At 41.5% G+C, this 22,544-nt stretch overlaps 1 protein-coding gene across 1 annotated transcript in view; it reads right to left on the bottom strand.

Annotated features, from left to right (window-relative positions):
* Positions 1 to 17,726, bottom strand: part of KIAA1644 (KIAA1644 ortholog) — a 107,089-nt gene extending 89,363 nt beyond the window's left edge. The window contains exon 1 of the mRNA XM_009332994.1: positions 17,675 to 17,726. Within this exon, the coding sequence (XP_009331269.1) occupies positions 17,675 to 17,726 (52 nt within the window). The remainder of the gene's footprint in view (positions 1 to 17,674) is intronic.
* Between the last annotated feature and the right edge of the window lie 4,818 nt (positions 17,727 to 22,544).

The raw sequence follows: 22,544 nt of genomic DNA, 5'->3' as shown, positions 1-22,544 counted from the left end.
AACCAATTCCTCACCCACTGGACAGTCCAGCCATCAAATCCATACCTCTCCAGTTTAGAGAGAAGGATGTTGTGGGGGACCGTGTCAAAGGCCTTACAGAGGTCCAGATAGGTGACATCTGTAGCCCTTCCCATGTCCACTGAGGTAGTCACTCCATCACAGAAGGCCACTAGGTTAGTCAGGCAGGACTTGCCCTACTGATTAATACCCCATAGTACATATATCCAACTCTCCAAACCAGAAATTCAGTCCCGTTATCACTTCATTCCCAAAATGAGTCAATATTTGAGTCTGAAATTAATGGGGAAAAATGTGAATTGTTGGAAATCTCCCAGCAGCCATGTAATGGAGAATCTCTCTCAAAGGAATCTCCACAGGGAAATGAATGCAATTAAGGACCAACGTAATAAACTGCCAAGAAATTTTAACTAGCTAGAGAAGCCTTATTTAAACCCTGAGATCCTCCAGTGAGGTGAACAGGGAGTGTCATCTGTCCCTGAGCTGCTGCAGAAAGATTAAGTACAAAAACGAATATTCTACATAAATATGTCTATATTTTCTGATGCCTGTCTGCATATACCCTCCTAACTTATTAAACAGAAATTAATAGCATTTGTGGAGGTCTCCTGTGCGATTCTGGTTAGCAACCTGTCTATCATTTGAAGAAATCCAAATTATTATAGGCAAAATGGCAAATGTGTTCTCCTTTTCCCAATGCTAAGCAGTGTTCTGACTTGCTGCCTTTACTACTGTAGAGATAATTAAAAATAAGAAACTAGATCAGATACTCCTGGACTGTCACAGGTCCCAGAATGCCCTACAACACTTTGCTAATGAACAACTGCACCAGCCTGAAGCTCTTTATGAAAGCAGGTCACCCCTTGAAAGGGTCCCAGTGGCAGAGCATATGTTGTAATAAGAGACTTCTTTATGGCTTGCAGACAGCTTCATACAAAAATATAAATATCAACTTTATCAGACACACTATGGAGTTTGAGCTGGCAAAGGCCTTTTTCTCTATTGCCTGAGAGCGCCATAATAAAGAAAATAGGGCACTGGTAAGTATTGCCCGGGACTGTCCAGCAGTCAGGCAGCTGAAGGAACAGAGAGAGACCCAAGAATTGAAGTGGTCTTTAGTAGACAAACTTCTGCCGAAAAATCACATTCACTATGCTTTTTTGCTGAAATGTATTACATCAGGCCACAACGACTTTGGGTTTTAATGGCTGCAGAGATCATGCCTGCATCGAGTGTATGAATTTACAGAAAAGAGTAAAATAAGCCTGAGAAAAAAGGGTGTTTGGCTGTTCTGAAGGAACAGCACAGAAAGAGCAGCTTTCCACCCTAGAGAGCAATGAGACAAATTCAAAAACACTTGGAGCATGCAGCTAGATACAATTGTTTAAGAACCACTGAGACTGCTGAAGGAATTTCAGCCCTCCGTTTCCCCCCCTGCCCTCGATTCACTCCTTTCCCTATTATGCACATCTCCTCTTATTTTATAACTGTAACACTCACTCTAATGTGTTATGTCTATGCTGTATTGTCTGGCCTTGTATTGTCTGCAGCTTTGACAAGCTTTAAAATTGCCTAATTGCATAGTTCTATCTGAGATCCTGGGAAGCATGCAGCATTTGGGAACATGCAAAAAAAAAAAGGTACTTTTCATTTGTTTTTCTGATTTTGTAGAAAAAATAATTTAAAAGGCTTCCCCAAACAGGCTAGAATACAAGTTCTCCAAAGAGAATGTGATAAACCTTGTCATTTTAAAAAATTAGTGTATGCTTTTACACTGCTGTGGCCGGGAGATACTTTGCTTCTGCTGAATGTGATGGTGAACAGCGAGTAGCAGCATAAACAAGCAGCACGGCAAAGGCTGGTGCTGGAACAGAGAGGCAAGCACAGCTCTGATTCTGCAGGAGAACCTATACAAGGAGGGAGCTATATTTGACAGCAACAAGAGAAAGAATACTTTAAAAAGAAAAAGGCAAGGAAAAGATGTATGTGCCTGGAAGCAGTGGGATAAGTGCCAGGTAGAGACTAAAGACAATAGCACTGGACTAAGTAAGAATTGAGAAGAGAAGCTGCTGGCCTGCAAACAGGGTCATGGGAGACAGAAGTTTTTGGGAAGACAATGCTCTGGAAACTGCGTGACCGAATAAAGGGAAGATTGAGAGTGCGATGGCCAGCATAGTGCAGAATGTAACACACAAAGTCCTTGTGTAAAAATAGATGGGTTAGGGGAACAGAAATAGAATTGGTGGTTTGGATGAAAGATGAAATCAGGCCAAAGTGCACAGTTAAGGAATTCATAGAAGATTTTGCCAACCCAATGGATTATAAATCTGAGATTGAAAAAACCTTTCTACATATTTAAAAGTCACATACGTGGCAAGAAAAAGTTTATTGTCAAATTAACCGTGGAAATGCATTCTAAAGCAGAAGTTCCTAAGTCTTCTGCTCAGTAAGGCCTCTCAACCATCTGAATTCCTTGTGGGTCACCATCTGAACTGAAAACACACTTTATCTGAAAATGAAATTATTTCCTAGACTACTTACCATTGCTTCATGGACCAGTCATTTGAGAATTAAACCATTTTTAGAGACTCCAGAGGGCATGAGACTGAAGGAAGAGGCGGCAGCAGGAGCTGGGCAATAAGTTTGGGATAAGGAGAGGCAGCTGTGTCCTGTCAGGGGGAAGGAGTAAGATCTGGGACTAGAAACATGGGGAAGAGGAGATGAAAGCAGGATAGTGGGCTGTTTTGATTTGAGAAACTGAGTTGGTAGGCCTAAAATGCATACAAAGGACAAGGAACAAGGGATGGGGAAAGTTGGGTCTAGATCAGAGACAGGTAGGAACAGCTCAGAACAAGAAGGGTTTGTCTCCAGACACCATAGTGGTCTGAATCTCAATATTGATGCTAACAAACAAGAAATTGGATTGAAAACTTCCATATTTGGTAATGAAACATGCTGAGTCAGTAACTCTATATCTTTGATTATTCTCTTGGACACATTCCTTCATTTGGATATTTTACTGAAGTTAACTGTATCAAAGCAGGTTTTAAGAAAGTACTCGCAGCAAATCCAAGACGCTTTTCCAAATTTCCCCCCTTCAAAATCTCAAAGCATTTGGATGCTTGCATCAGTGTTATACTGAGAATGGTAAGCTTACACTATGCTGGGAATGACAGCCCTGAGAGGGCACTGGCTGGCAGACAGATTTGCACTTGGTATATCTCTAGCATGAGTTGAGATATATGTAGCTTGTGCTCTGCATTTGTTTTCTCCTTTCCAGATCTGTGTTTTTATTGAAGTTCACTTTAGAGTGCTTACAGAAAACTACAAGTCAGGACAACAAAGAAGAGACCACCACAGAGAAATAATACATTATATGCTACAGAAAAGATTCATTAGGATCTGGCATTGTGAAATAAGAAATCTAGTATTGCCCTGCAGTACAGTTATGAAATAATGAGCATGTACAAAATTAACTGCTATTAGATGTATAAATTACTCCAGATCAAATGGGTGTGAAAGGCCACACCACTACTAATTTTTCTTTAGCTTAGCATCCCCATGCTCCTACTGAATTTCTTACTGGTGTGCAGGACGTGTGACACCGATGAGCACAACACTAGCAGCAGCGTTACTGTAGCTGTAATTGTCTACGGCTACAAGCCAGGTAAAGTCTGCAGGGAGTGGTAATAGCTGTTATTAGAATAACTGGCATATTTGGGAAAAAAAAGTCTAGACAAAATCATAGGTACCTATTGGGTTTTTTATATATGGCTCTCATGGATGTAAATGTGATTTTCAGATAAGACTTCAGGGACTGGGGATACGCAAGTCTGAACTTTTCCTTTCTTGCTGCCTTTTGAAGGTATTCACCAAAATGAATCACATGTATAAGAAACGCTTATGAACTCTGGATAGGAAAACAAAACTCAGTTCACTAAAGGATAAACGTATGCACGAGGATGAATTAACCTTTACACAACTTTCAGAAGTACAAATGGTTGGAGCTACAATCCTAGAACTAATGTTGTAATTTCATCAGGACCAATCTGAAGACCGCTGTCATCTGAAGCCATAAATTCATGGAAGCATCAATTTCCTAGATATGATGGAAACCCTACCAGAACATCCTGACTAGATAATACATGGCCATTTGTTCTGATTGAATTTAAAATTTTCCTCGTTTGTGTGTTCATAAATCAAACTGAAAAGCTAGACTATTATGTTAAGAACATAACTGCTGATATGAGGAGCCTATGCTACTTCTGGCAGGACAAAAACATAGGGTGAAATCCTGTTTGGATTAAATTAATCAGATTACTCTCAAAAGAGAAATCCCAACCCATTTGGCAAGACAAATGCATGGGTTAAATCTCACTGAGGGAGGAACATGGCTTCATGCAAGAAAATTTATTAGCCAAATTCATAACAAGACCAAGAATTCAGGTTGATGTTCAACAGTGCAGCTGCAGAGCTATGCTGGCTATTCAATATGTATGCCAGAAGAGTTCTAGTTCCAAATAAATCAATGTCATATAGGCTTTGGCTGCAAAAGAAAATGGCAGTGGTTTCACTACGATTGTTTCTTTAAATCAATTTCATTAAACATGAAGCAAATCCACAGGCAGACACAGTTAAATTGATTTACAACTGGCTTATGTTCCTTTAGCTTAATTCAAAGGGTGGAATTTTATATGGCAGCTATACATTGATTTAAGCGCATCTACACAAGACTGCAATGGTTCAATTTAAATAGACTTAAAACAAGACATCAGTTAAGCCACTGTTGCAACACTTTAAATGGCAGGTTAGGTGTTACTAAATAAACACACACGGAGGTAGATGACAGCCACTTTTCAAAGAACAAGAGATTCAAATCGATCTGAGTTAAATTTTATGGAACAGACCTGAGGTTGTCTATTTGTACAACACTACCAAGGATCAACTAAGATGCTGGAAATTTTCTTTTTTGACCTATGATCATTGTATTATAAAACTGACCCTACTTTTAAAGGGATTTGATGTCTTCCATCAATCCTTTTCTTGTCTTTGTTTACTTATTTTTTACACATCTCAATGTTCAACATCCTCCCATTGCCACAATGACTTTTCATTCATACTTATGGAAAAACTCATATTCAGTATTCCAGCAGCACTGATCATCTTAGCCTGTGAAGGACACTTAAAACCCACCAGTTTTGATCATCAGAATGCTTTCCTACAGTGCACAGAAGAAAAAAATGAGAGAGTTTGATAAAATACTGAATATCTTTTCTCATTAGTATGTTCAAGTCATGCTCCAGAGTCAGTTTTTTTGTTGCATTCCCAGTGGAGGATCCAGGCCATGCAGCAGGGAACAGATCGTTGATTCTCATCTGCTGGTAATTCTGCAGTCAAGTTGCCAATCCTCATTTTATTTTATACCTGAACGTAAGGGGAAGAAAATACCAAAGAGAAAGGGTGAGTTCTACAGTATCTTTTTTGATAAGCTGGGGTTTTGTTACTTTTTTTTACTCAAAGTCTTTTTGCAATGTCTTTGACAGACGTGAAAAGAAAAAAGTGAACAATGCTTATTTGGGATAAATATTCACTGGTCTGTGTACATTAGAATGAGCTACAGTGAACTGTTCATTGGAATGGTCTCATCAGCACCAGCTGGTAAGTACTCAATGCTTTTGAAAATTAGGCTATTTATTTCAGGGCCTAAATGGGCACATGGGAACCTAACTTCAAGTATGCGTTTCTCAGTGCCATGCCTGCTAGTCTCTAAGATGCACAATCCCTGAGCAGAGACCCAAACTAAATCTCAATGTTTTACCCTTCTGAAGTCAGTAGAATTTTTAACACTTCCAGTGGCTCCAGCGGGACCAGGATTTCATCCTGTATCTTCTCTTTGCTTAGTTTAATGTTCAGCATGCCATCAGTGGTTAATCAGTACAAATGGGATTCATTTATTTGATGAAAACAGGATTGTGGTGATAGTGATTACCCCATTTATTAGCTTTAATAATAGAAATTTTTTGTCATCTCCCTGCCACAATCAGTGAAGAAAACACCACCAATCTGCAATCATTTTATGGGTGAAAATACTCTTCGTTTTGATGGTGTTCTTGATGGACCAATTTGTGACAGTAGACATGAGGGATAGGGGACTTTACCTGGGGAATCAGCAATGTTAATGTTCTTGGGGAGTACTCAATTGAATTCCTTTCACTGAGAATTTTTCTGTGTCATATCACTTCCTTTTTCTTTCTTTTTTTTTTTAAAAACAATGTAATGTATGTCAGAAGTAAAAATATTTTTATTAGCCTCAGAGACAAGTCATCTTTCATAGCCATGATTAAATGATACGTGGAAACGGACTGATCTCTGAGGCAAAGAAATTTTCACTTATAAAAGTGATATTTTAACAAGATGTTCTCGTGAGCCCCTTTCCAGCACATTTCTGGAAGAGGCTCCTTATGTCATTACCAGTCCCCCAACGTAACCACTTCTGCACTAAAGAGGCTGATGCAGAACAGTTTTTAGCTGCCAGCCAAGGCACAGTGCTATTGCTGCTCCTTCATGGATCTCGGATGACCCCAGGGCTACTCCAGACTCCACATCCAAACACAAAAAGCGCAATGTATTTACTGTCTGCTCAGAAGAAAAGAAGTCTGTAATTACTGTGTGAACAGTAACAGGATGCATGGAGTCGGTCTATAAAGATAAGAAATTAAATAAAGGCTAGCTGAGAAGCGTTATACTGAAATTTAAAAAACACTGAGAGAAAAAGAGAGGAAGAACAGCAATACTAACAAGAGCAGAGTATGTTGGATTTCTGTCAATCTTCTATGCTGTCTAGTGGTGTAAATATGAAAAAACCATAATAAAAAAACCCAAACATAAGTCCTGATTCCACTGAAGTCAATGGTAAAACTCCCATTAACCTGAACAAGACCAGAATTACTTCCACAGCAGTCTTGTGTACTTGTCACTGTACAAGATGCTACTCAGTATTATACTCTGCTGTAATCATCATTAAAATGTAACTGATCCTGGAAATATTTTGCTGTTACCCTTCTTACTTTCACTCTGATTTCCAGAAATGTGGTTCCACTTCCCACAGCAGCACACATACTTAACCTGATTCAGACCAAGGGAGTACAGATTTGCTTGAAAATCAAAGGATGCAAACAAATTCTACCTAAATATTATAGAATGTTGTTCAGACTTTAGCTGATAATAGTTTCAAGATGTGGCTGAATATAAACACAATATAATCAAATGGAGTAAAAAGGGCAAGTTTAGAGTAGCCATTTCTACCTGTGACCTGCAAACTGCTACAGCACCATCAACTCTTCCTAAAAACCTAGAAAAGGCAATGAGGAAAAGAATTTTTATTGCCAGTAAACATAAATTCACTCTGCAGATGCCTGCACTGCCCATGGCAGTTTTTAGGAATCCAAAAATTCAAAGTTGAAAAATCAAATATGCTAAAACAGTGATATCACTAAACTTGCTAACAAGGTGTCATAAGTGGACTTAGAAAATGAGGATTATCAATATTTATACAAAATACTTATCCCAAAAAACTGAGTAGCAAACCACTTTAACGAGGGGTTAGAATTTGGATGCAAACCTATTCATGCAAGGTACCTTCCTCAGGCTGAAATCCGTGTACATTTGATAGACAGGGAACCTATACGAGAACAGATCCTTTGTGGTTACTAAGATTTTAGGCTGGTTCCCTAAGGAGAAGAAACCTCTTTACTCATAGTTTTTGTGTGCTTGTTTATCTTATCTTTCCACCAGTAGCTTCTGAGCAGTCCAAGTTCAGCCGAACTTGACCAATAATTAAGTTCCTGCAAGTTTTGTAAGCGCAGACAGGTAAAAAGAGCAAGACAGTACAGCACCTTGGCAAGGGGGAGAAGCTGCAGTGTGAGTTTTACTTTGCTTGACACCAAAGAATCCACAGAGAAAGCAAACCCGCTAAGTGACATTGTCTTCAGTCAGACCTCAAAATCACTGCAGGACACTAGCCCATAAAAATGCAGTTTTTATTACCTCTGGCAGTCCCAGAATGATTTGTTCTGAGAATAGATATAACAATAGATGTATTACTGATTAGGAGTTTTGCTACTGTCTCAAGAGTATTCAGGACTTCAACCTTCCACCCAGAGGGCAAAATCCACAGTGCACATGAACTAGTGTTATGCCTCCATTAAGAGCAGATGACGTAGCCCAGAATTCTTGATCTGTACTCAGTCTGGGTAACAGAGTACACAGTCCTGCATTTGTAATGATTTCAGTACTTGTTGATTTACCCAAAGGTTGCAAGTTCCCCGATAGCCTTGTTTTTGATTAGGATGCCAGGCTGCAAAATATGTGGTAATTTATTGGAAAATCTCAGGCTCAGTTCTGTAAAGCATACTTACTGCAGTGACTGGATAGATGTTTATCCCATTTCAGACTTACGTGATGTCAATGCTTATGTTTACTTATTACAATAATACTTTAAAATCATAAAAGCCAATCAGCTCATCTCAAGTAGGAATGACAGATTTAAACATCTAAAATGAATGGATATTAACTGAATAAATCAGTTTTAGCATACAAACTTCATACTCGGAATAATTTTTAAGCAACTGGAGCCAAATTACAAAATAGTTACTTCCGTTAGGTGAGCTTAATTAGACTATAGGATCTGAGGAAGTGAGCTAAGTTTTCAGAGCACTTCCCTGCTGCACTGTGCAAGGAGGGAGCTGGACCACAGGCATCATGTGGCAGCAGAAGTGGCTGGTGGCTGAGCTGATGCCAGGGCCCAGCAATGTTGCTTAGCAACTTCCCAGGGCTGACTCTGGCAATTAACTCTTTTGTGTGTCGGCTGTGCACCACCACTTCGTTCAGAACGGGGAAAGAGAGAGCAAATAGCCCTCCAGAAGAGAGACCAGTAAAGCTGCATGTGCCCATCTGCTGCAGGACTTCGGCCAAAGAGCCGCTGTGAAAGAAGCCCTTGTGTAGTAGCTGTTTCTTAACTAGCTCCTTTTGTGGACACCCTCGTTCTTGCCATGCAAATATAATATACTTTTGAAAAGGGATTAATCAATATCAAAATGTGTACACCTGTTACAGAACAAGAGCATCTGCACAGGGCATTGCTTCAAAAATGGCCTTTTCACTTTACATTCACACTTGAATCTGAAATGACTTTCAAGTGTGAAAAGCCCTGGTTTAACCTGAACTACAGACCCATCCACAAAAGCATTTTGTTTTGCAGACTACATATTATTTTTGCTCTTTCTTTGAAACCACATTGAAGTTGTGCCTTAGTCTGGGTTAAGGTGAATGAATGAAGAAAATGATGAGTCAATGTTCTCATCTTCAAGATGGTACCGGTTGCTCCAGAGCTGGGCCACGATTACAGTCCTCTCTCTAGCTTCCCCTCTCTCAGTTCCCAGGGACAATGACCCGTGTCCCAGACTGTGCCCAGCTTACTCTTTATGGTCCCCTTAGCTCTGCAGGGAGCTCAGGCCCTGCTCTTCAGTGAAGGGAAGAGCAGCTGCCCCCCAGAGAGGGAATAAAGAAGCTCAAAGTAGCTCTTTACTTCCTTAGGTGGTGGCGAAAGGCAGGTCACAGGCGAGCCCTGCTCTGGAAGCGCTGAACAGCAACGTTCCCCATCCGGCGGGTCTGACAGCAGCCGGCACATTTGCATCGTTCTTACCAAGCGCCCATAGAGCTTGACCCACACATTTACTTTGCCCCGGAACATGGAGGTGGAAGCAATGCTGGAAGTGTTTGGGTACATCTGATTAATTTCTCTTAAGCTTTTGTGTAAACACATACAACTGCATTATTTATGAATTGCTACCTTTTCATTTATGAATTGCTACCATGACAAAACAGGCCCCAAAACAGTGGCAGATCTTTTATAAGGAAGAAAAAAGCATTTCCTCTGCGCTTGCAATACAGTTCCTTAAGAACGTTGAAAGCCAAAATTTTGCATGTTATTGCAGTGAAGGAAAACTTGGAAGTAAATTTACATTTTTTGCAGTTTTAAAAAAATCTCTGAAGGACAACTTTCCTTCCTTCAGTAATTAAGGGAAACTACAGTTCTCTTTCAATCAGGATGCAATGGTTTTAATATACTTTACATATGAACTGTGGAAAGAATTTGATAATGCACCTCAAAAAACAAACCAGCTTGTTTTGTAACGGTCAAAAATAGCCACAGTCTTTTCTGCAATTCAAAATTCAATCATTTAAAACATTACAGAGCTCTTGCCTTTAGATTTTCCAATCAGCTCTTGCAACACAAACGGTGCCTTATTACTGCAACTGCTTCTTTTGTCTACTGAGTCAAGTCATCTGAAAAATGATTTCATGGTGGGAAAACTGCCCTAATAACATGAATATAATTTTGAAAATTATTTCATTGCATGAAGGATTTTACATAATTTACATTAACTGATTTTTAACATGCCAGTGATTTATGATCTGCCAAACAAAAAAAATACCCAGCAAATGAAAATGCCCTATGAAGAGTGTGCGTTTACATAGCAAGTTTACATTTAATCAGTAGTTGAATATGCATAACCACAGCCTTTTTCACAGGCTGAGCTCTGCCCAAATATCAGCCGCAGTGACCACTACAGACATGCCATATACATGCCAGCTATCTAGGGGTTACACGGCTCTCAGTCCACTGCCACTGCCGTGCAACAGCACAGAGCAACACCACTCAGCTGTTCAGGGCACGGACCCTATGATTTGAACCCACCAGGGGACCAGAATTCCTTTTACTTTGGGGTTTGGCAAGTACAGCAGCACCAATGATCTCCTTATCATCATGAATAGGCGCAGAGAGAGAGAGAGGAGAAAATATACAGCCCTAAACTACGGTTGATCTGATTATTAAACATCAGGAAAGAGCGATTTGACAGAACAGCTATGAGAGGTAAGGTATAAGCTGGAAACACCCTGCACGCCTGGACTTTCCACTACCAGTATCAAGCTGACAGGAATCCCACAGCCTTCACTTCCTTACTTCTGTACTTTTTATTTGCTTGGTAAACATCTTTGTTTTTTTTCACCATCTTTGGCAGTGAGATTTTATCATCTATCAGAAATAAATTGACCAAAAACGTGCAATCTCTCTTGTGGAAGTTTCAGCTATTGAGGAAGAGTGAGTGGGTATGGGGGAATGCCAGGAAGCGGGTGCCTCTGTGGATGCACTCTGAATATTCACATTTGGTTTCCAGGCAGTGGCATTAAAGACAGAAACTACCGTAGCTTTGGGCTGCAGATATTTGACCCAAGCTATGTTGAACAAAATTGATTCTGAAGTTAGTTTTTCAGCTATTGTTAATGTTCTTGTTTTCTAAAATATTAATTCAAACAGATATGAAAAGCTATGTCATTGCCACATATCCATCTTCCCACCCACACACTGTCTATCTAGGTATTATGTTATCTGCCTGAAAATTGAGTTAGTTCCCAGATTGAACAAAGTTCATAAAACTTTCAGCAAAACTGGACTGAATTTTATGAGCATGAAACCACATTACAACTTGGGAAAGAGATCAGGTTAAGCTCCCTGGAATTGCACGGTTTCATTGGAAATCATGCAAAATTTTGCAGGTTCAGCTGTGTCTTGCTTTGAATTTATGAATTTTCTCAACTTCTAAATTAAATCTAGGGTGGAAACTTGCCTGAATTCAGTAGGAGAGCAACGTACCCATGAGCTACTCCTCAGTCCCTCATAGCCCAATGAACGCTGCTTTACACTTGAGATCCAGCTATGTTTACAAGTAACAGAGAACACTGTATCAGCAGCTATTGTAATTTTAAACAATGTTGTCCCATTTACAGAAAACTTCTAGTAGTGAGGAATCTGCTATCTTCCATCCTTCAAAGCACAAGCATTGCCTTTTACTGTACTGTTATTTGTGGAGCTACCTAGAGTGCAGCATTGGAAAGGTGCTGCAATGTTCTTTGGCCCCTCAATTTATAATCAAGCTCCACACCAGCTGTCACCACTGGCACTGTGAGAGGCATTTTAATGACATTGTGGAACTGAAGGAAGATCCAGGGAACAACAAGCCAGTCAGCCTCACGTCAGTCCCTGGGAAGATGATGGAGCAAATCCTCCTGGAAGTCATTTCAAGACAAGGACAGGACAAGAAGATGGTTAGGAGTAGTCAGCGTGGGTTTATGAAGGGGAAATCAAGAGACAATGGGTATAAATTGAAACCGAAGAAATCCTGTTTAAACCTAAGAAAAAGTTTTTTTACTGTGAGTGTGACTGATCACTGCCACAGGTTTCCCAGAGAGGTTGTAGAGTCTCCATCCTTGGAGGTATTAAAAACCCAACAGGACATGGTCCTGAGAAAACTGCTCTAGCTGTCCCCACTTGAGCAGGGGTGCTGGACCAGATAATCTCCAGGGGTGCCTTCCAACCTCAGCCATTCTGTGAATTGCTGTAAGGTGGTTTGTTCTGGGATCAAACAACTGAAGCCTATTGCTGCTGTTACTGAGCTATATCAGATGTAATTTCAACATGTTTGTTACAAACATAGTACAAAACCAGCCAACTGCAGGGCATCAACACTATCTCTTTCTTTAAAAGAAAGGTCGGTGCTTATGAGAAGTAACTTTTCTAGAAGCATTTCTTGAGGAGGACAAGATGTGTATCTGTTACTGAGTTTATCTCCAGGTAACTGACTGATAGGTGGAACACAAGAACCCTTTTGTACGTCAGCACCAACAGCACTGGAACTGTGCCATAGCTGTCAGCTGCACCTTGTACAGCTTTTTATTGCAACACAGCTTCCAGTCTCAGACTGTTGATTTCAATAAAAATACTCCAAACATCTTTAAGATTAGGATTAAAGCTCTGCTAATCAGATTAGGAGGCGTGTAATTAAGTATCAGCTCTTACTAAGACAGAAGATTGAAGACCCCTTCTCAAGCATTGATAGGATAAGGAGCTAGAAAACTTTTTTTTAAATGTATTTGGTGGAAGGGAGTAAAAGGATGAGGTTGAGGGATTATACAATATCACACTGAATTATAGGAAAGAAACTCAGGCACATGCCATTAAAATCAAACAAAGGATTATGCTAAGGGAAATAGCAAACTCTTTTTCCAGGCCTCTCAAATAGCAAAAATACTCAGGACTGCATTTAGGATGCACACGAAATACTTGCTCTCCTTGCAAATGATGCCCTTTGGGTGAGAACCGCAGCATATTGGCAAGACAAGAAAAAGCTCATACTGTGTGTACCAGTGTATGATGTTACTCTCCCATGAATGAGAGGGCTTGGTCTGCACAGCTATCAATTTGGCAGACACCTCACACAGCAAGCCCTGCTGTACTGTCTGCAGAAGAGGATCTTTTCTATTACTTTCAATAGCTACCAGGCCCAATTCTTGCAAACTAAACCCAGGAATCAGTACAGTCTCTGAAGTAGCTTTCACCTCTGACTTCATCTTGCTCTGTGTCAGGGGTTCTCAAACTATGGTATACAAACCCTTTCGAAGTGCTGTGCCTGTACTGTGCTGCAGCTGTGGTAGCTGGAATTGAACCGCGATTCATTTAACAGCACAAAGTGAAAAGCATTAAGTGCTCAGGCACCTTGGTGAGGCTGAGCATCCCTGCAAGAGATGTCCTAGAAAGAGCAAGATGTAGTGCGAATCAGGGTTGGGATAGGTCCCAACTCTGTGCTATGCCCAAGCACAGAGCTTAGGATGAAGAAGTTCAGACAGAGCTTCCCTTTCCTCTGCTCATCTGTACAGCTGCTGCCACTGCTGACAATGGTACCTGTCGCTGTTGGGAATGACAAAATCTGGTCAAAGAAAGTTTGGTCAGTATTAGTTATGACCAGCGATACAAAATGAGGCAGCAGGGAGAAGTAGAAAATGAACAGCGAGTCTTAGTGAATTTCCTCTGAGCAGCTTTCATCTCATATATCACACCTTAATGCAGCGTTTAAAATTTTATTTAAGTCAGTAATAGAAAAAATTAAATTATGCATTATTAATAAAGTAACTTACAGAGAGGCTAAAGCCTTCCAAGAAGGTGAACACAGTTTTCAGAGGCTCTATTGCAGAAGTTGAGATGGTGGTGCTACCCACGGAGGAAAGTATTTGGGACCCTTTCTAAAACCTCTCAGAAGTGTTTCTGGACACTATCAGCTGCAAAGGATTCACTGCTGGGATGGCAACTGTCAAAGCTGGTGAGAGAATAAAACTGGGGATAAAGCTGGCTTTGCTGTTCAGGACTGGTTAGTGAGCACTCCTCAGTCACAGCGCATGTTATGCATAGATGTGGCTTATATGGTACCATTTAGGTGAAATGGAGTTCTGTGGGATTCAGCAGTCTAAAGACAATTAGGCATCTTAAAAACTAATTGTCACACAAAGCACCTTGCTCCACAGCAAAGACATGGAAAACAGAAAATCAAGCCCCAGCTGTCAGGAAGACCGTTAGTAGACGGGAAAAGCTCCACAAGTCGCTACGTCGCTGTTAACAGATATGTGTGAGCTTAAAACCATGTATGTGTGATATCCAATACGTGCAAGGTTAAACATCGAACTGGATACTAATCAGTCTCCATTTTTAGAGACCTCAAGCCCACAGAAACAGTAAAAAGAAAAAACACAAACCAGGTTTCACAAAGCTCTGTAGTGAGAAATGGTATGGACTCGGGAGACCTGATCTGCTGCCCGGCCTTGCCACTAGCTTGTAGACGCTTTCAGCATCCACCCCGCTCATCCCCACCCCAACTTCCCCCTCTGGGGCATGGACAGAGCCACGTTCCTCTGCTTTGCAAAGACCTGCAGGGTCTTCCCACTGAGGGGCTAGTGCTGCTCTAACAGTCAAGCTTCTGCTTTAAAAAGCATGACTTCTGTTCCCATTTAAATAGCTCGTTCACATGCTCGCACACGTTGCTTTCACTACAAAGTAATACATGAAGCAGATTCCTTCCTATAGCACAGCTACCTGGACATATAGATGTTTTTTCAATTATTACTATTATCTATAGGGTGAAGGAAGAAGTATTGGCAAATACTGAAAGGATCCATAGTAAGGTTTGTATCAGTATAACCACGCACATGTAATTATAATAGCCACGGAGGGCTAGAATAGTTCCACCAGCACAAAAACCGTGCTCAGACAAGTGTAAGCCTTGGTCATATAATCCAAAGCAAATGAAGTACTGGAATTTATGTTACTGTACGTCAGCTGGGTACCATGATAATTCATAGCCTTTTACATATACTTACTTAATATGAGTGCTTAGTTTCTTCAAGCTAATTTTACTTCTCAGTTCAGATGGATTAAAAAGAGCATGAACACAGTTGCAAGCAGAAATTTGCAAAGCTGTGGTAATTTAGTAATTGCAAGTCATAAAGCAATATCCCACTTTTCTTAGCCTGTCAGAGCTGGGGTGAAGTGACAGTAGTGCAAAAGAAAAAAGATTGCTTTTGCAGACTTCCTGGGGTAGGGACAGGGCCTTTCAGTGGGGTATACCAGGTCGAACAAAACCAAGCCTCCTCCCTTACTGCAGTAATAAATAATTACTGAACCAAAACAGATAAGGGCAATTACCAATGATCTTGAGAAAGATTATTTTAATACGGAACAGAGCACTGTTAAAGCAATTAAACTGCTTGTAAAAAACCCCAAAACTCAGCAGGATTTTAACACGTGTAGGTAGGCAAATCTATCAACACTACTGCTGTGTTTTCAGCAAGGCACAGCTTATAGCATGGTTCCATGGTGCTGCCTTTCCTGCCGTGCTTTGCTACTCCTTCTTTCCATAGAACTGTACGTGCTGTAGCAGTGGGAGGAAGCGATCCCTGCCTACCGTAGTGATAGTTTATGCAGCCCTTTTGTTTGCTGTTACGGAAGTCCCTTCACACCCTGCCACACACACGAAGGGGAAGTCTGCCTCAAATGCAGAAATGTTTCCTTTCAGACAGGAATGGAGGCGAAGAACGGAAGTGTGTGACAGAGGTCTGGGAGGGAAACTTCTCTGCAAATCACGACATGAGAAATATAAAAATAATTTCAAAGTGGCAAACCCATAATCCAATTCACAACACTTACCCTGGTATCAACATTCTAAAAAAAGACATTACAGAATCTGAATGCAACAAAGTAATAAAAATACAGCTTGTTTTTGTGCTAGCAAGGCCTTAACTCACTTATTCAGATTAGAAGCATCTGGTATTGAACTGAATTTCCTTTACTATGTGAGATATGTTTCCTCTCATATGAGCTACATCATGGAAATATTTGTGAACATTTTGCAGTATATATTGTGTGAAGCTTCCATTCTTTTTCTTTCAAAATATTGCATATTTGGGTGGGATAACAAGAGATAATACCCAGACCTGCATGTAAAATATTCACTCCAGTTGAGTCTCCGCAGCATTCAGGACTTCCCAAACACAGGGACCAAAAAGGATGCTCTGTTTCTTCTCTTCTCTTTGCACCTATTTCTGGAAGGGGCATCTTGCTGAGGGTTAACTAGTACTCAAACATGGGTAAATTGATACGCAAAGGAGCACCCAAAGTGTCCAGACATTTCCAAAGAGGTGGCAACAGAAGTGATTTCTTCTCAGGTGGATTTGCTACCCACGTTCAGCTCATACGGAGAGACACAGGTTCTATAGGTGGTTTTACATTATCAGCATCTTTCTAATTAAATTTCAATAGCTTTAAAAGGCTATTACTGCTTATAAGATTCACTTCCAAACCCTGGAACTTTGCTCTTCTTAACTGTCTTCTCTCTCATACTTCTTTAGAGAATTACACTACTAATGATGGGATTAATATTAAGCCATTTCATTATAAATGGGTTGGATGTGCTGCTAATATCTTGACTTAATCTGCACTTGGCAAGCACATCTCTGCCCTTGTCCTTCTTTCCAAAAGAAATTTAGAATGACAGATTTGTTAGATGTCATAAATAACATGTCTGTGAGGTTAACCTGTGAGATAGGACTGGCTACCTTTTATAAGAAGGGGAAACTAAGCATACTTTTCCAAGAAGCACAGAAATTAGACAAAGCTACAGGGTTTTTTGTTTGCTTGGTTTTTCCCCACTTTCTAGTAACTGTAACAGCTGCTTTAATCCTGAGGGCTCGGCTCTGTTTTTTTGTCAGGTGCAGTATGGACAGTAAAAGTGCAAATGCTCACACGTTTCCCTTTGAGCTTGTCAAGTCTAGTGAGTTCGCTTTTGAGAAGGCCTTAGTCTCCTGGCCACTGTTCAGGCTGGGACTCCACTGACCCTGGCAACGCTGCTGAGCGTGCTAGCAGTCGGTCACCTGCATCTTTCCCAGAGCCAGTCACCTTCCAGACTTCCACTGCACATGCAGCAGAGCTCAGCCTGAACAAAATCATGTTTTGCTTTCTGTAAAAGGGTTAGGGAATTGGGCAGCACTAAAAGGAGGGGAAAAAAAAAGACTTCCTGAATCATCTTCCCCTTTGCAACACAGCCAGCTAAATGCAGTCTCCAGCCTTCTACTTGGCATGGAGGCATCTGCCGTTGGATCCTGCTTTATGTGAGAGCAGATGGAGACGTCGAAGGGATAAGAAGTGCTCCTTCCAAGGAAGAAACTCACCCTCTGAGGGGAGGTCGGGGACAGGATGATTACCATGACTCACCTTTTGATAATGGTACAAAAGTAGTGTTTGGGGAGTCATTATTATCAACCATGTTATTGGCCACATAAATCAACAAGACTTCCTAGAACAGTTAAGGACCTGACCTATTGCAGCAGGTATTGCACTGTCTGAACAGTGGCATGGGAAATAAGGGACATTACTTCAGGCTTCTGCTTAGCTTTGAAGTGAACTATTACAGACAAGGGGAAAAAAAGAGAAGAAAAGAAAAAAAGATTGATTTTCCTTTTGGCAAATATTTGGCTACGAGGATCTGCTCATCTGTCATTTGTCTTGCCTTGAGAATTGGCCTTTGCAGAATGAAACAAACAAACACTGCTACACTGTATGGCATTTTGTATTGACATAAAAGCCTCGCTGAGGATAACAGACATTTATAGAGCAATTCATATGACTTTAAAATTACCCACCTTTGCCTTCGCTTAGCATTGTTTAATCTAATAGTTTGCATTTGTTATTTGAAATGTACGCAGAGTAGATTGTGTTGCTGATAGCTACGTGAAAAGCCTGCTGTCTGTTAAGAAGACTTATCATTTGTGTGCGTACTAATGTCCTCTCCTGAGAGCAGGATTTCATGTGGACAATTACAGGCAGACTATGTTCCCCACCTATTCCTTAGAGGGGGCAGAGACTGGCTGCACCAGCACAGATTCCCCAGAAGACCCGTATAATTCCCCAGAAGACCCATATACGCGATAGTATGGTCTTCCACTGTATGGGGTGGATTGGAAATAGAAAATATAAACAGCTATACTTGCTCTGATTATGCTCAGCTTGCTCCTGTTCCCTTGAGGGTCATTGTCAATTGCCAAAGGTTGGCATAATGCTGCAGCTTCTGTAAAGCTGCTGTGTGGACAAGCAAAATGCAGGGACATGAAGGCAGCTCACTCATACCGAACTCCCTGACAGCTCATCCTTCACATTTCCTACCACCCACTCACACATAACACTCCCTGCTTTGTGAGCACACAAAGCATGTGTGAAACAGGGAATTGGGCTTTAATTGCCATAAGTCTTATCCTGTGGGTACTTTCTGGGAGATAACAACTTCACAGCCAACTCCTTGATGCACAGCTAGGACTTGGTCACCGCAAAGAGTGAGAAAATTTCCTGTATCTGTTGGAATAATTTAATTCTTGGTGAATCTTCAGTTAAAGTCCATTATCCTTCAGGAAGAGTGAATTTGGATCATTAATGTCCACATTCTGATCTTCACCATCCCCGTCTTGCTTTGCTTTAGCATCACAAAACAAATATGTGGATAATTTAATTGTCTAGCTGACAACGCACAGGAGAAAGCTCCAGGGACAGACAGTTATTTATGCCTGAATGTAAGGCTCACATTCATATTTATGTAGCTGGATAAGCATTCTGACTATCAGGGTTATTATCACATCAAGATTTTTAAAGGCAGCTGATCCAAACAGCTTCTACAGAGATGCCACTCAATCCCAGCTCTTTTGTCTTCTTCTGGGGCCCAGGAAGCATATACAACGTATACCTTTGTGTAAGCTAAATCTTAGAAGCTTTGTTTGATACTGAAGCAACATGTTTTACTGACAACCAGTGAAAAGCGTAAGATTCTGTGCTGGTTTTGGCTGGAGCAGAGTTAATTTTCTTCCTAGTAGCTAGTATGGGGCTATGTTTTGGATTTATGCTGGAAACAGTGTTGATAACACAGGGATGTTTTCGTTACTGCTGAGCAGTGCTGACACAGAGTCAAGGCCTTTTCTGCTTCTCACACCACCCTACTCTCACCAGTGAGTAGGCTGGGGGTGCACAAGAAGTTGGGAGGGGACACAGCCGGGACAGCTGACCCCAACTGACCAAAGGATATTCCACACCATATGACGTCATGCTCAGCATATAAAGCTGGGGGAAGAAGAAGGAAGGGGGGGACGTTTGGAGTGATGGCGTTTGTCTTCCCAAGTAACCGTTAGGCGTGATGGAGCCCTGCTTTCCTGGGGGTGGCTGAACACCTGCCTGCCGATGGGAAGCAGTGAATGAATTCCTGGTTTTGCTTTGCTTGTGTGCGCGGCTTTTGCTTTCCCTATTAAACTGTCTTTATCTCAACCCATGAGTTTTCTCTCTTTTACTCTTCTGATTCTCTCCCCCATCCCACTGGGGGGGGAGTGAGCGAGCAGCTGCGGGGTGCTTAGTTGCTGGCTGGGGTTAAACCACGACAGATTCAGAAAGCATATTACTATTTTCACACAAGTTCTAGGCTTTTTTTTCCAAGCAGTATTAACTTTTGAAGCACATTAAAAAACAGTGCAAAGCTGGGAATACCCCAATAATCAAAGCTCTCGTGACCATACTCAATAATTCTATTAAAGCTACATCTGAGTGTTACCTGAAATAGTATCTTCAGTGATGTTAGAGAAGACAAACAGGGACTTTGACTGAATACCAGTGTAGCACAGTAAAATCTGCTTTTCAGTTGCCTTGTCATCACCCAACACCATGGGAACAGGCCAATTCTTCAGGGATCCTCGCTACAACTGTGACACAACACTGTTGTTGCTACAACCAAAACTGTACTTTAGCCCGGGCCCCCTGCTGATGGGGTCACTGTAACACATCAACTATGACTTGAGCTTTAAGTACACATACAGAACTCACTCTGTCCTCAGAGGAAGCAGCCGGCAGCAGAGACATCCCTGACCCCCAGGATCACAGTCCCACAACGGCTCCAATCCAAGTCCCACCCAGGACTCGCTGCCACGCGTGTTTACGGGCAGCACGCCACGTGTGTCCCTGTTCCGCAACGTGGGTCATTTTGATTATCCCGGGTGCCCGGGACCCCTTTAAAGGCGAAGTGGGTACGTGACCAGCTCACACCCAGCAAATGGCTGCCTGTCCCACAAGGTGGCACATCAGGGGCTAGGCGCAGGGGGCCCGGGTCACACTTGTGTAATGTACTTCAAGGTTTCAAAGAGAAGACTTTGTATCGTGGTGTGAGCACAAGCTCAGGCTTATGGTTAGGTTTTGGTGAACACTGTACGTGTACTTGCTGGCAGATACATTTACTGTGTGACTTAGTGGTGATGTCTGCTCTCAATGGGGAGGTGAAAACATGACCCAGCAATGCTATACTGAAAATGGAAACAATTTTTTGGCTTCAGATAGCCCTTTTCAGTAAAGACAGAACAGTTGTTTCAGTAAATAATGCCAGATATTCTTAAAAGAGCTGTTTTCTAGATTTTTGGTAGTAAAAATAGCTCTAACGCTACTTGAAAAGTAGTTTAGGTTTTTCTCCTTAGGGTGTGGGGGCAAAGCAATATGCAATACCGCAGAGCCAAAGAGAAGTTTGTTTTGGGTGATGTTAAATGGACTCCACTCTATGAAAACACTAGCGCTAACAGAGGTACAAAAACTAGACCAGCTTTTGTGCCCAAAAGCTCTTCCTAAATTCAGAGGTGGAAGTAACAGCCTCTAAAGCTAAATGCAACTGAATACAAATGCAAGTTAGCAGACTTCTGTGTGCTAGACTGGGCATGTTAATTGTTTAGACATTCTGAAAGAAAAGGTAGTTGGTACCTGTGAAATGACATTAAGAAGGGCTGAAGTGTTAAGCTGGGTAAGGCTGCCGGGACAGGGAAGCATCGCAGCTCCACCAGCAATGAGACTGCTAATGGCAATTCATTGCTCACCTGAGCCAGGCTTCAAGCAGCGGTTCTTCCCTTTCTGTGTTGCAATGCTGTGGATGCCAGAGATTCAAGGATTAGGATATGTGACATTTTCACAGCATGAGCCTCAAGCCAGCAGGCTCTTAAATCACCAAGTGTCCAAACAGTTTTCATTGTGCTTTCATCCATTCCCCGCTAAGTAAGATCAGCAGGGGAAAAAACTGCCTCCATATATGAAACGAGAATAGCACAACACCTGCTGGGTCGGAAACTGTATTCATGAGCTACGTAAATGAGTTGACAACAGGAGGACGTTGTAACTGGTCCTGCAGCATAAACTCTGCTGCAGCTAACACAGCTTTCCTAAGATATATGGGTTTCATGAACTAAAACCTGGCTATTACAGAAGGAAGCAGTGTGTGTTGTTCAGAAAGCCTACAAAACACAGGAAAATGAGCCTCATCTCAGGGAAAACAAATAAAAAAGATGAAAGCAACAATTCCAGAGTATCAAGAAGGCCTAAGAGGCTTGCAGATGCCCATCCACAGAAGCTATAAAAAGTGTCCAAACCTACGAAGATCAGCCAGTACCAGCCTTTCCCAGCCACATGCACATTGCTTCACAGGTCCAGTAACATATTTTTACCCACAGTGTTAAGTATGGTATTTGTTACTGGGAGGAGACACTGCAGAGTCAGGTGTGCTGAGCAGTGTCTCCACCAGCACCTCCTGGGAGTTCCTCTTCACGGTGCATGGCTGCACTGGGCTGAGGTGCCTAAGCTAGCTCTCAGTCAGAAGCAACAGAGCCACATTAACATAATACCCCTTTTCAGCCAGGCTAATGAACCTGGGCAAGGTACCACCTTAATTCAGCTTCCAGCACAAAGGTTGGATTTGTCTCTGCCTGACACTCTATGCTGTGAAGACATGCCCCGAGACCTCAGAGCTGACCCTGAGCAGGAGGTTGGCCAGAGACCTCCCGAAGTCCTTTGCAACTTGAATTATCTTATGATACTGTGAAACAACCCATTCTGAAATCAGGTAATGAAAATGTAAAATTACTTGCTACCAGTAAAAACCATGTGCCCGATTTCTGCTATTTTTTTCCTCTGAAGAGAACACTTCTTCTCACAGGCACAGGGCAAACTAAAGCCTTTTTATCTAGAAGTCAGATTTTGTAATATACTGTAAACAAGTTGCCTCCATGGGGAATTAATGTCATTT

The sequence above is a fragment of the Pygoscelis adeliae genome, unplaced genomic scaffold (genome assembly GCF_000699105.1).
Source record: "Pygoscelis adeliae isolate BGI_AS28 unplaced genomic scaffold, ASM69910v1 Scaffold38, whole genome shotgun sequence".
Taxonomy (NCBI): Eukaryota; Metazoa; Chordata; class Aves; order Sphenisciformes; family Spheniscidae; genus Pygoscelis; species Pygoscelis adeliae.
Note: the sequence above shows the minus strand (reverse complement) of the source record. Positions and strands in the feature narration are given on the sequence as shown.